The sequence below is a fragment of the Harpegnathos saltator genome, unplaced genomic scaffold (genome assembly GCF_003227715.2).
Source record: "Harpegnathos saltator strain DR-91 unplaced genomic scaffold, Hsal_v8.6 scaffold51, whole genome shotgun sequence".
Classification (NCBI taxonomy): domain Eukaryota; kingdom Metazoa; phylum Arthropoda; class Insecta; order Hymenoptera; family Formicidae; genus Harpegnathos; species Harpegnathos saltator.
Genome location: NW_020230327.1, coordinates 402,443 through 415,289, shown reverse-complemented (window position 1 = coordinate 415,289; position 12,847 = coordinate 402,443). Strand labels below are relative to the sequence as shown.

Genomic DNA, 12,847 nt, shown 5'->3' with positions numbered 1-12,847 from the left:
AACTTATACCTCAAATTGAAATAATTAAACACATTAAATATTAGTAAGAATACAAATATAAATAAGTAATAGCGTTTTTCATTGGGAAAATGAGTGCGCACTCAATGCGCACTAGTCGTGGACGATGTGGTTCATTGGGAATTTCAGTGCACATTAAAATCATACGTCGTGTTTCATTGGAAAATGTAGTGTCGAGTTTTTGCACTTTCGTGCACAAATTCGGCACGAGCTCGGAGAGATGGTGTCGGTTGAGTGCAAAACATGGCGGCGCAGAACAGAGATGTTTTGAATGAACAAACGTATGTGATAATTTCGGATTTCCTTTCATCTTCATCCAGCAGTGATGAAGATGAGTATTTTCTTCGAAATCCGAGGCGAATTGTTCCTAAAATGAAAAACTTTTTGCAAATAGTACATCAATATTCTGATCACGACGTAAGTTTATTGTTATAATTTAGCTTGTGAAAATAAAAGTAGAAAGTAATTTTTATTTTTGTTGTAGTTCAAATCCCAGTTTCGAGGGCAACAGCATATGATATTATAAATAATTTCGAAAATTCGACGTTCTATTCTGGTGATACAAGCCACGGAGGTATTAAACCGTCCTCTGCTGAATCACACGTTTTATCTTTTTTGTGGTAAGTTTTACATATACATGTATAGTTTTTAATTCATCCACCACTCATATTATATATATATATATATATATATATAATATTAAAAAGATTTCAAAAAATATTACTTTGTATAGGTTTGCAGGAAATAAAGTGTGCTTAAGAGATGTTGCACAAAGATTTGGAGTATGCGCTACAACGATTTTTCGACAAAATAAAAAAATGATGGATTTTCTATGCGATATAGCTGGAAACGTCATCAAATTTTCTGACAAAGAAAATACTGCAAACGAATTCCTTCAAGTATGTATATTTAATTAATGTATTTTAATGAAGCTAAAGCTAGCAGCCGATTCATAGCTGAATTATGAAAGCAGTAGTTTTTAATTATTATTTAATAAATGTCAATTTCTTGTTAATTAATTATTTAATGCTAAAAATTTTTCTATTATTCTTTAGTTCTAAACAGTGCTTATGCGAATTTGCTACTAGTTTCAGCTTTATTGTATTTTATGTATGTTTTTCTAATGAGTTATTTAATGTATATGTATATAAAATTGAAGATTGCAGGATTTCCGAAAGTTCTTGGCTGCATTGATGGGACTTTCATTAAAGTCCGAACGCCAGCCCACAAAATAAAATCGACATATGTAAATAGACATGACATCCCTTCGATAACATTGCAGGGCATATGTGATGCTCGAAAGAGATTTATAGATACATTTACAGGAATCCCGTCGAAAATTCACGATGCGCGCGTACTCAAATTATCAGATATATGCGACGAGTTGCCAGGAATATGTGAAGGCGGAAAATATCACATTCTAGGCGATGGAGCGTATCCAATAAGAGAATGGCTTATTATACCATTTAAAGACTACGGAAATCTGTCTGCAAAGGATAAACAATTTAATAAAATGCTGTCTGCGACTCGAGTATTGATCGAGAATGCGTTTGGACTGTTGAAAGGTCGTTTTCGACAATTAATCGAAGTAGATCTACATACTGTTGATAAAATATCAAAATTTATTACATCATGTTGCGTTTTGCATAACTTATGCATAGACAACAACGATAACTTTGATGTCGATATTGTTATAGAAAACAATGAAGATTATAATAATGAAGGCAGAGGTCAACAAGAAGCTCTATTACGAAGATTAGGGGAAGTAAAAAGAAACCAATTGATGAATGTACTTTTTCCATGAAATAAAAATTAATACAATATGAAATTATCAAACGTTTATTTGTCCTGTGGCAAATAAGTACATACTTTCCAATAAAAAGCAAAATATATAAAAACAAAGCATATTTTTTTTATAACACGTACATATTGATTATTTTTTCAAAATTCATATATTATATCTCTTATTTATTTCATAAACATGTAATTTTTTAACATACACGCTTTTTCAAAAAGTTTGATTGTAAAATTAAATAACACTGTTTTAAAATTAAATAACACAATAAGTTTACTTTATACTGGTTCATACTTAATAGTCTGAGCAGTACTATATCTTTCGTAAAGTGCGAAAATCAAAATATGCATACGCTAATATTAAAAACCAGTAATATTAAAAACAAAGACATACAATTAGTAAACGTACAAAATTATAAGAGAAAAAAAAATAATTAAAATTATATATCACATCCAGCGTTTTAGTTAGGAACTTTCATATTAACATATGGTTCAGACTGATTTTACATTAGTCTTTCTTTGGTTTTTTTTAATATTTGCTTGTTTCTGTATCATCTTACTTTAGTTCCCACTACTTTTGTTTGGCGAACAACTCCCGTATTAAATTCAACTTTTCTTGGTGACGTCTTTCTTTTGCCGCTTCTTTATTTTTCCAGTATTCCATCCTTTTATCAATATCACTTGGTTTCGATTTTTTTGTCTTCGGTGGTGAGCTATCAGTAGAATGTGTAGAGGCACTATCATTGCAGATTTCTTCCGACATTCTTGTATTCAATTTAGGATATTTAACGCTCCTTGCATTTCGCAACACCTCGGGCTCAATACTATCGTCCGAATGAGCAATTTTACGCAATTCTTCTTCGAATGGTACATCCTCTCTAGAGCTGCCTGATTTAGAGTTGTTCTCAACTGCTTTTTTTTTCCTTTTGAGAACGGTTTTATACCGATTTTCAACTTGAAGAGGAGTTTTTAATACGTCCAACATCGTCAGCATATCTTTTGAAATTTGCGCCCACATCAATTTTTTAGTTTTGAATTTTTTCATGGGACCAATATCCGACATATATGTTTCATATTTATCGAGAAGAAACGATGTTCCTGAATTGCTCCAGTAATCTGAAAATCACGTTGTTTAATGATTAATACAATAGTCTACATTATAGCACCAGTAAACCTATTAGTAGGTATTACAATAATGTAAAAATTTTGTGAAGTCAAAGATTTTAAAAAATCTTTTATATTTTATATTACATTTTTCATATTATATTTATTTCATTTATATTATATTTATATATATTCTATTATACATATATATTGTATGTATTTTATTTGTTAATAACATATTTAGATTATATTTATTAACGTATCATTCTTCGTTTCGTATCGTATTCATTTTCTGCTCGAATATAACAAATACCATATTTTATAGTACATTATCATAGTGCTATGAATAGTCGTAAATGCTTTATTAAAACAGATTTACCGCTACTCTTCTTTCCTTTTTTATCGTACTCCTGCGATTGTGATTCATTCTGATCATATTCCTGTGATTCAAAGGATTCAAACATGAGTGCTTCATTTTCTTTATTCTACTCCGATAGCTGATCTTCATTGCTGCGATTATCACCATGAATATTCGCGTGGAATATCAATTGTTCTCTGTAATACAAAATATATTGACATTTTACACTGCCATATACAGGGTGAGTAAGGATCCTCTGCAACAAACTTAGACAGATTGTTTGGAAAGTCATTCTGATTAAAAAATGTCATATGAATATAGATCCTATTCTTAATATTTACAGACCTCAAATGTTCGACAGAATTTGACAATCACTGCTACGATGGTGTAATAAAAGTAATCAGATTCAGAATAAACACTTTGAACAACTCCTGTAAACTGTCCGCAAGGATACTTGAAGAAATAAATGCATAATTCATTTCATAACTGTACATGTCACCTAAATTTTACAACTTCTGTAACTATGTAAATATTAAGAATAGGACCTGTGTTCATATAACATTTTTTACTCAGAATGACCTTCCAAACAATTTGTCAAAGTTCGTTGCAGAGGTCCTCTGACTTACCCTTTATTTTTTTTTTAATTTTTTTTCTGTTGTGTACATTTGAATTCTGTAGAACTTTGATTCTTTGAAGAAATAATGAAAAACAAGATTGCTTGGAATTAATATATGTATGTAAGAAACTGAAGAGTTCCTGTTTACCCTAAAGTAAACTTACTTATTTTTTTAAAGTAAACTTGTAAAATAAAATGGTAATTATATTTTATAAAATAAACTTTGCTCTTAACTTCTTAATGTGCTTTTTCGGAAGATTTTGATAGCTTGCAATTAATACATCTCAAAAAAATTTTACTTACTCATCTTCAATCACTCGAGATATTTCTTCAATTTTCTGATTTTCGCTTCCATGTAGAACACACAATCCATTTTTAATCATAAGTTTTATATATTGTATGCTATAGGTATCGTCATCTGAAATTAATTGACACAAGAATCAATAATATTCAGTTAATATTCTTTTATGTATATATTTTTGAATATCAAATGAATTGTGTTTTACAAGCTTTACAAGGGGTTATATATGCATTCAAGTTTTTCGAGTAGACAATATCCAAAAACTATTATGTACATAAGTACATATGTCTTTGCCGATAATTTATTTATACTACGGGAATAACCTCAAAATCCAAAATCATGCAAGTCCTATATAATTCTATACTTACTCATTATTTTATTGTATAACTCTGTTTCGCTTGATAGAAGTTTTAACGAGAGCATGTCATTATTGACTTTGAAAGAAATGCTTAATTCTTCTGATTGTTCCATAGTGAAGTTTACGTTAATGCATATATTTTCTTTCAATCCGAGGCGAATCGGTTCTTATGCGCACTCATTAAGTCATAAGTGTTTCATTGGGCGTGCAAAAAAACTTGCACTGTCGGTAAACTCGGGTAGTGTCGCCTAAACTCCACGAGTTCTTAATGCGCACTCAGTGCATCCCAATGAAAAACGCTATAAAATATATACAAAATTGAAAGATCTCTTCCAACGACAAGACACTAATAAAAATCGTTGGTAACAGCGAGGTAATAGAACCGACGAAGCAATATCATCGACGAAGTAAAATATCGTCGACGATATAATACTAAAGACTGTCAGATTGCGAATCTTGCAAAACAGTATGGGACTTTTATGTTTGTTTTAAACCAATCTACCTTCACACCTCGGCTTAGCAGCTAATTACCGGACACCCTATATATTTAATTTAAACATAGTATTATGTTAATATATCAAAATATTTTATTGGGTAGTGCGTATTTTTTCATATCATTTTTTATAATTATGTAATATTAGTGTATACACATGTTCGTTAAAATATAAATAATGTTTAATTTTATAATGATTATTAGTATCACACGACGTTTAGTTCGAACTTAACATGTTAATGTATTCGAAGATTTAATATTTTAATAATACGTACTTTTATTTGTTCCTGCTCCCTCCCTCCCCCCGCCCCGCTTTTCTAGACCTTCAGGCAAAGTCTGGCATAAAGGTGGCAACTGTGGTTGTAGCACGGACATAAACCGCCTGAAAGCGATGGATGTAGCATGGACTTCCACCACATGTAGATTTTACCACCGAAACCTGAAAATGGATGTAGCATCGTAAAGCCCTAAACACAATGCCAGACAACAGGCAATAAGAATAAAAATAGACCAATCACAATCGACTATTAAAAGAATAATCTATTGTGATTAGTCTATTTTTATTCTTATTGCCTGTTGCCTGACATTGTGTTTAGGGCTTAAGGGCCAGAGCACAGACTTCTGCATAACGCATAATACACAACGCATAAGAGAATCAACCAATCAGAGCTCTTCATTCCCCTCCTCAGGACAGAAATGAAGAACTCTGATTTGTTGATTCTCTTATATGCGTTGTGTATAAAGCCCGTATCAGACTACGGATTGGGATTGAGTATTGGATTGAAATTTAACCAATCAGGAGTAAGTTTACTATACTTGAGATTATTTTCTCTTTTTCAATTGGTCAAATTTCAATCTAATCTCAATCCCAATCCATAGTCTGATACGGGCTTTAGGCCCCTTGCACAATGCCAGGCAACAGGCAATAAGAATAAAAATAGACCAATCACAACAGATTATTCTTGTAATAGTCGATTGTGATTGGTCTATTTTTATTCTTATTGCCTGTTGCATTGTGTTTAGGGCTTTATGCGTTATGCAGAAGTCTGCGCTCTGGCCCTAATTCCCCTCTCAAAATGGATGCAGATGGCATTTCCCATGTCCTTTCCCAGTGCGGAAAGTCAGTGTCACAGAAAATGCCGCTCTCAGGTTTTTCAGTCAGGCTTAAATATAAGACCTGACTATGAATACCGGCCTAAATGTTATTTACGAACATCTTCATTTGTGTTAATAACTTTTTAATAAACATGGAGCGACGGCTAAAATCTTCTGAAGGTTCTTCCGATCCCTATGATATAAGCTAAAATCAAGTTCATAGAAATGAAGTATGTGTGTAATTGATATATTGATTGCATTTAATGCACAATCCTGCACATACAAACTTGTATTCTGCTACAGATGTATTAAATTCATCGTAAGTATCAAAGATAAGAATATCTTCAAGAATCCCAATATCTTATTTCTTTATCATTTCTTATCCAGATAATTAACAATCTGCGTCAAGCACAGCCCAATGATATTTCATTGTGATCTATTGTTGATATAGGCTAAATCGCAATTATTTCAACTGCCAGTAGCTATCCAGCAAATACATATTGTAATTTCCTACTCAACAATATAACTGTTATATAACACATATGTTATATAATAATTATATTGTTGAATAGGAAATTACAACTAACATGCACGTTACATGTAATATTGTGTTTGCTGGGTATCTTTGCGACTTATTAATTTAAAATCATTGCGGGTCTAATTCAGAATTAGTCAATACATACGATATTAAAATGATCTGTAAACCGATCCAAAGAACCGATCGAAAGTGATAGAAATCAGTGACCCGTGCAATCTCAGTTAAAATCGCAGTCGGGAATGACAGGCGATTTCATAATCTGTCATATTAACAGAAAGCATTGTGCAGGCAATACCAATCAGCTGATTCGTTTGAGAAACAATCTCGGTCTGATAAAATCATACGAACGCACAAATATCCGCGCGCGACGCTGTACCTGTGCGCACGTCGATGCAAACAAATTGTGCAATCGCACAGCGAATAAACAGTCAATCATCTTTGACAGTCTTATCGAACGTTACTATTTTCCATTTTCCGTGACACTCAATCACGATTGACGTTGATCACCGTCATCGGCGTATTATCAGTCGAAATTACGGTAGATTAACAGATGAAACTCTCGATAAGACCAGCACGGAAGCAAAGAGTGTAGAGCATTCCGTAAAACCGCGCGAAGCCATATATACGGCGCGCTTATTCAGAAAATTGCACAAGTCGGCACGCTCGCGTCCACCGACGACGATCTTTACCTCGTCCATTGGGCAATCGAAGATGTTGACCGTTCTCCTTTTCACGATCCTGGCGTTCGCGAACGCGACGCTAGATCCTGAACTCCGAATATTGGCCGACGAGAATTTGGCGAAATTGAAACTCAACGAAGATTTACCGCCGGACGCGAAGCTCAATACTGTAAGTTCATTTTACAGTTCTGTCAAACATTGAATTTTCCTCGCGCTACTTGGGAACAAAATAACCAATAATTGTTGTCGAAGAATGTGAAAATACCAATTAACAAAGTAAATTCTGGAAAATTGCCCAATCAACTAAAGTTGAAATAATGAGGAGAGCAAGAGGAAAAAATTGAAAGAGAAATGCCTGGCTTGTAAGAACCGCAGCCAATATTTTGACATAAATTGCTTTACGTAAATAGTAATTTACGTAATAAGTTATAATTAATTGATAAGTAAAATACGGAGAGGAATTTAATTCCAGGCCGATCCGCCGATTTTGCATTCGGAAAATTCAAGTATTATCGTATTTCTTTGCGCAGATGGAACTGATTGAGAAATATCACTACAAACCTGAGAAGCATGTAGTAATTACGCCCGACGGTTACATTTTGGAACTACATCGCATAGTAGGGAGAACGAATTCCACTGAGCAAAGACCTGTTGCGTTAGTGATGCACGGTCTATTGGCTAGCTCGGCAGTGTGGGTGCTTTCTGAACCTAAGAAAAGTCTTGGTAAGAAGACACACTTCGAATAAAGCATTTTAACGTCTACCTAACTACGGATATTGTCGTCTTATTCCCGAATGAAACATTCATCTGTCTTAATTTGTCCTTAAATCGATGACTGATGGAACGGTCATCAAAATTATCCTTGGATTCATTATTATCATTGTCGTTGAGTGCAAATTGTTGGATATTAATTGAATTATTAACGTATCCATTACAAGTTTGTATCTTTGTTTTTACTTCAAGCCGATTGGATTGTCTTTGAAGAGAGGCGTTACAAAATTCGATGGCCGATGCATTCTTTCGCTCTCTGAAACTGATTATGCGACTGTTGTCGTGGGTTTTTTTTTTTTTTGTAGAACTCATCCGTACTTTATCCCGGATATTTTACATTTTCACTTCGGACTGAATATTCAAAATGGAATTTCAGGATTCATCTTGTCGGACGCGGGATACGATGTGTGGCTCGGCAACGTGCGCGGCAGTATGTATTCCCGTACCCACAAGAACCCGTCGATCGCAAAGGAGGATTATTGGAATTTTAGGTGAGACTTGTATATATATTACACGTGATACACGTAAATGTAAAACACACATACACACATATTACATATTTAATTAACATACATTATACGCGTGCGCATTGAAAATAAGCTGAAAATAAGACGCAAAACATACAAACATACAGCGCGCGTCTAAAGTTTCAATTCAACGTCTCGAAACTTGTTTCAATCAATATTTGCAATCTTATCTTCGAACACTCTTCAATCCTTTTACCGTTCAATGGAAGGGATTAAAGCGCGCACAGAGAGAAAGAGAAAAAGGGAGAACTAATCTTTATTATATATTAACTTTTTCACGTACGCGAATCTCCGCGCACAAATAATCATATCTCAGGGCATGATAACATCGTGATAACAATAAAACAATCGTGACTAATGTTTTCCCACTTCACAGTATTTCATAGTAGATCAATATTAATATTAGACAATAATGAACATGTAATAATCATGATAATTATTTCTCTCTCTTCCCTATAACCTTTGGCCGAGTTTGGCAATTTTTCTTTTAATTTAATTCTCGCCGCCAATCGTCCCTCATCTTTCGGAGCAGCCCGCGGAAAATCTCTTCGCGTTGTCGCGAATAACTGATGCAAGCACAATCGCGTTGATAAACATTCGCGATAGGCTGATAACTCGATTCGAGTGCTATTGTTTTGATTCTGCATTTATTGCACCGTTCTGAATTTGCAAAAAAAGATCGTCGCTTTTGTTGGTAATTAATATTATCTCGTATTATTTCGATCAAAAGGAATTCTTTCGATTGTGTTATCCCGATTAGAAAAGCGATTGTTTGGACACGATAATATGAAGATAATGTCACAACGAACATCTCAGGCACGAGACAATCTCTAAAAAATATTAAGCAACTTGAGGAATGTAATCTGAAGCGAGTAAAATTTATTTAAGATTCGATCGAGTTTCTTCAAATATCGTTTCTGTAGGCATAAAAATAAATATAGACATAAAATATTGTATCAACATTGGGATTCGTAAAATTAAAAAGATGCACTTGCACAATGACGCATTTATACAACTGAAAATAAAGAAATATGAAAGCAGACGATGCTTTGCTCTCGCCGGTACTTAACGAGCAGGTAGAATTTTATTGCGGAAATCCTTATCTCTTGAATCTGGTTTCTTTCTTGTAATATCGCTTAGCTGAAAGCTCTATATTTTCGACCAAAGCTTTTCGATCTTTCGCGATCAAGTCGCAATTCATCTTCGCATACATAATTTCTACGAAATCAACATGAACTCATTATTCGCTGGCATGGACATACTTCATCGAGTCTCCTATGTGTTTGTAGCTGGCACGAGATCGCTACGCGTGATCTCCCGACGATGATAGATTATATCCTGAAGACCACCGGTCGCGAGAAGCTGTTCTACTTGGGGCACAGCCAGGGCACCACCACCTTCTTCGTCATGTCAGCGCAGCTACCCGAGTACCAGAACAAAATCCACGCAATGTTCGCCATGGCTCCGGTGGTTTATTGCTCCAACATGATAAGTCCTATTTTCCGGCTGCTGGCGGTATTCTCCACACCGATCGACGTATGTAGCTCGCCGAATTTCACAGACAAATCGGCGGTTTCTGCTCTATGATTTCTTAACGCACACGTGTATACGCGGTAATAATATCTAATGGTAATAATAATCCCGATGCAGTTGGTGGCGAAATTAATCGGTCAGTACGAATTCGAGCCTACGAACGAAGCCATGCAGAAATTTCAGGCGTTAGTGTGCGCGAAGGATGCTATCACGCAGCCATTGTGCTCGAACATGCTTTTCTTAATCGGTGGATACGACCGCGATCAATTCAACAAGGTACGATATATGTGTTATCGCTTAGTTGTGTTTTTAGATATGAAGTGTCGTAATGATACAAAACATGTGTCCGAATAATAAATACCAACAGTGATAGTCATCTACTGGTAATCAATCTTAGGGTTGGAAAACATTCTGCATATACTTATGTGTTACTCTATCACTCTTGCAGACCCTTCTGCCGATAGTCCTCGGACATGTTCCTGCTGGTGCAGCCACGAAGCAATTCGTACATTATGCGCAACTCATTAATTCTGGTAAGCAATCGCTCGCTCGCTCGCTCGCTCGTTCGCCCGCCCGCCCGCCCGCCCGCCTGCCTGCATTCGTTCTTTGCGCAAATATAGCGAAAAGTTTGCGTACTTAAATCTATCTTCCCCTCTTAAAAATAAAACAAGAAACACAACGTAACAACAGTTTCGATTTTTCATCAGGCAAGTTTCGACAGTTCGATTATGGATTTTTCGGTAACTTGGGCATCTATAACAGGATATTTCCACCGAAATACGATCTAAGTAAAATCCGAGTGCCGATTTCACTGCACTACAGCTCCAACGACTGGCTAGCAGACGTCGAGGTTTGTATCTTTTTGCACGGGGTGATCCATTCAATTCAACGTTCAAACGTCAATGTGTCTGCATCTTAAGAGAAAATAAAGCAATATCCATCAGATTTATCAGATTCAATAATGGAAACGCGAAAGCGTCCACAAAAACGTCTAATGGTAACGGGAACTCTCTTAAACCTGAGGAAAGATTAAAAGATTTTTCCACGAATATTATCGGATATATTAGAACTTAGACTGTAAATCATGCAAGTATCTCGGGCTTCTTCTCTCTTTTTGGGTACAGACATATTCCTCGAGATGTGAATTGCTTCCAAAAAATAAAAAGATACGAGCTTGTACGGATACCTTGCCAAGGAAGAAAAGAGGAAGAAAAGGAGGGCGAGATCAATTATAACTATACAGCACCGTGCAAGCTTATATATTAAACATTTTTTGGAAAGATTGAATATTCTGAAAAATATCCAAGACACTCGAGTTAAATGGATCTGTGTATAACATCATTTTGTTGCGCCAATCTTCTCATCACACTTACATCATATCGATTCTCTCCGCAGGACGTGCATCAGTTATACAAAGAGTTAGGCAAACCTTTCGGCAAATTCCGAGTGCCGCATGACAAATTCAATCATTTGGACTACATGTGGGCTAAGGACGTGGATACACTCTTATACGACAAGATACTGAGCTTAATGACGCGCTTCAAGGATTAAACTACGACATCTATGATGGACCAAGCGAAGGCTAAAAAATAAGACGAAGGTCAAAAAGTAACTTGCTTTCTATAAAAGACTGGATTTTGTACGGCGATTGTAAAAGTATCGAACGAAAGGATTTTTTATTGCATCATCACCTTCGTTCATTCATTTTCACTATTTCAAGATGTTCACGAGACATATGTGTTGTTTCTACGGTTGTATAATTTAATTTTAAAGCGTATTCTGGATGGAAATAACACCAGAAGGCAGATGTAAGTGTGCGATGATCAAACTGAGATCTAAATTTTTTCGCGCTTACATCTACATTCTGACATACCATGCATATGTGATATATCAGCTCTTTCTTTCTGAATTAAGTTTCTCGCCAATTTCTTGTTAACCCTCGTACAATCTGCTCAGACATATAGCCAAAGATTGCATTTTGAAGAATAAAAATTTTTTACTGTGATATCGAATGTAATGAAAGTTCCACTTGAGACTTAAATTTATAAATTTGGTTAATAGATATATAATATAGAACAATTACAAATAAGTCGCGTCTTTCAATATCCATCGAGTATACCGATAATTCTTATCAATCTGTTTTCCTAATTATCAAAGATAATTAGCATAGACTTAAGACGTTTGGATACTTAATATTTCCTAAAAGGAATTATCTGTAGAATATTCATGTCAATTTTAGTTCATAAGTAATTTTGCAAATTGATAAATATGTAATTGTGTTAGTGATCGAATAATGTAGTGATGAAAAGCCGAAACGAATATTGATAAATACATCGTATACATTATTAACTACAATATAATGAATGAAATGAAAAATCCGTAGACGCTAACGATAAGAAAGCAACTCTCATTAGGAAGTCCCAAGCAGGAAGCGCAAGTATCGAATTCCGCACACGTGCTCATGTAACGTTGGACATACATGCGAACGGCATGAGAGAACACAATAGATATTTATAGTTCCTATACGGGAAACGTGATAAACGAGTCTAACAAAGTTACGCAAATGATGCGAAACATAACAGGTAATTACCTAGTTAGCTACTCCGTATATTGCAAGTCACAAGGTTGAATTTTATCGAACAACGCATTATTGATGTTCTG

General features: G+C 34.9%; 3 protein-coding genes across 9 annotated transcripts; 2 read left to right on the top strand and 1 right to left on the bottom strand.

Annotated features, from left to right (window-relative positions):
- The first annotated feature begins 69 nt into the window (after window positions 1-69).
- Window positions 70-1,843, top strand: LOC112589447 (putative nuclease HARBI1). Of its 5 annotated transcripts, XM_025302739.1 has the most exons (5): window positions 70-435; window positions 503-638; window positions 752-917; window positions 1,178-1,583; window positions 1,716-1,841. In XM_025302739.1, the coding sequence occupies exons 3-5, from the start codon at window positions 837-839 to the stop codon at window positions 1,820-1,822; spliced, it is 594 nt and encodes a 197-aa protein (XP_025158524.1). In that variant the 5' UTR covers window positions 70-435; window positions 503-638; window positions 752-836; the 3' UTR covers window positions 1,823-1,841. The 5 variants fall into 5 exon arrangements, 4 of the variants coding, with proteins under 4 accessions (XP_025158524.1, XP_025158523.1, XP_025158521.1 ...); XR_003113556.1 differs by lacking the exon at window positions 1,716-1,841 and having other exon boundaries at window positions 1,185-1,583; XM_025302738.1 differs by having other exon boundaries at window positions 503-592; window positions 1,178-1,843.
- Window positions 1,844-2,051: 208 nt separating this feature from the next.
- LOC112589448 (uncharacterized) lies at window positions 2,052-5,337 on the bottom strand. Of its 3 annotated transcripts, none has more exons than XM_025302740.1 (4): window positions 4,560-4,848; window positions 4,194-4,308; window positions 3,296-3,471; window positions 2,052-2,928 (listed from the first exon to the last, which is right to left on the bottom strand). In XM_025302740.1, the coding sequence occupies exons 3-4, from the start codon at window positions 3,378-3,380 to the stop codon at window positions 2,384-2,386; spliced, it is 630 nt and encodes a 209-aa protein (XP_025158525.1). In that variant the 5' UTR covers window positions 3,381-3,471; window positions 4,194-4,308; window positions 4,560-4,848; the 3' UTR covers window positions 2,052-2,383. The 3 variants fall into 3 exon arrangements, with proteins under 3 accessions (XP_025158525.1, XP_025158527.1, XP_025158526.1); XM_025302742.1 differs by having other exon boundaries at window positions 2,433-2,928; XM_025302741.1 differs by lacking the exons at window positions 2,052-2,928; window positions 3,296-3,471 and adding exons at window positions 3,478-3,962; window positions 5,318-5,337.
- Window positions 5,338-7,315: 1,978 nt separating this feature from the next.
- LOC105184784 (lipase 3) lies at window positions 7,316-11,979 on the top strand. Its single transcript, XM_011143803.3, has 8 exons — window positions 7,316-7,524; window positions 7,886-8,078; window positions 8,503-8,617; window positions 9,943-10,189; window positions 10,304-10,462; window positions 10,635-10,719; window positions 10,894-11,036; window positions 11,582-11,979. The coding sequence occupies exons 1-8, from the start codon at window positions 7,387-7,389 to the stop codon at window positions 11,735-11,737; spliced, it is 1,236 nt and encodes a 411-aa protein (XP_011142105.1). The 5' UTR covers window positions 7,316-7,386; the 3' UTR covers window positions 11,738-11,979.
- The last annotated feature ends 868 nt before the right edge of the window (window positions 11,980-12,847 follow it).

What these genes read in the sequence shown, in the direction of transcription:
- LOC112589447 (XM_025302738.1), top strand. Translation starts at nt 837, where the DNA reads ATGATGGATTTTCTATGCGATATAGCTGGAAACGTCATCAAATTTTCT. An exon ending in CTGCAAACGAATTCCTTCAA is followed by an intron (nt 918 to 1,177) that starts GTATGTATATTT and finishes ATAAAATTGAAG; the next exon opens with ATTGCAGGATTTCCGAAAGT.
- LOC112589448 (XM_025302740.1), bottom strand. Translation starts at nt 3,380, where the DNA reads ATGTTTGAATCCTTTGAATCACAGGAATATGATCAGAATGAATCACAA. An exon ending in AAAAGGAAAGAAGAGTAGCG is followed by an intron (nt 2,929 to 3,295) that starts GTAAATCTGTTT and finishes CGTGATTTTCAG; the next exon opens with ATTACTGGAGCAATTCAGGA.
- LOC105184784 (XM_011143803.3), top strand. Translation starts at nt 7,387, where the DNA reads ATGTTGACCGTTCTCCTTTTCACGATCCTGGCGTTCGCGAACGCGACG. An exon ending in TGAACCTAAGAAAAGTCTTG is followed by an intron (nt 8,079 to 8,502) that starts GTAAGAAGACAC and finishes ATGGAATTTCAG; the next exon opens with GATTCATCTTGTCGGACGCG. An exon ending in TATTCTCCACACCGATCGAC is followed by an intron (nt 10,190 to 10,303) that starts GTATGTAGCTCG and finishes ATCCCGATGCAG; the next exon opens with TTGGTGGCGAAATTAATCGG.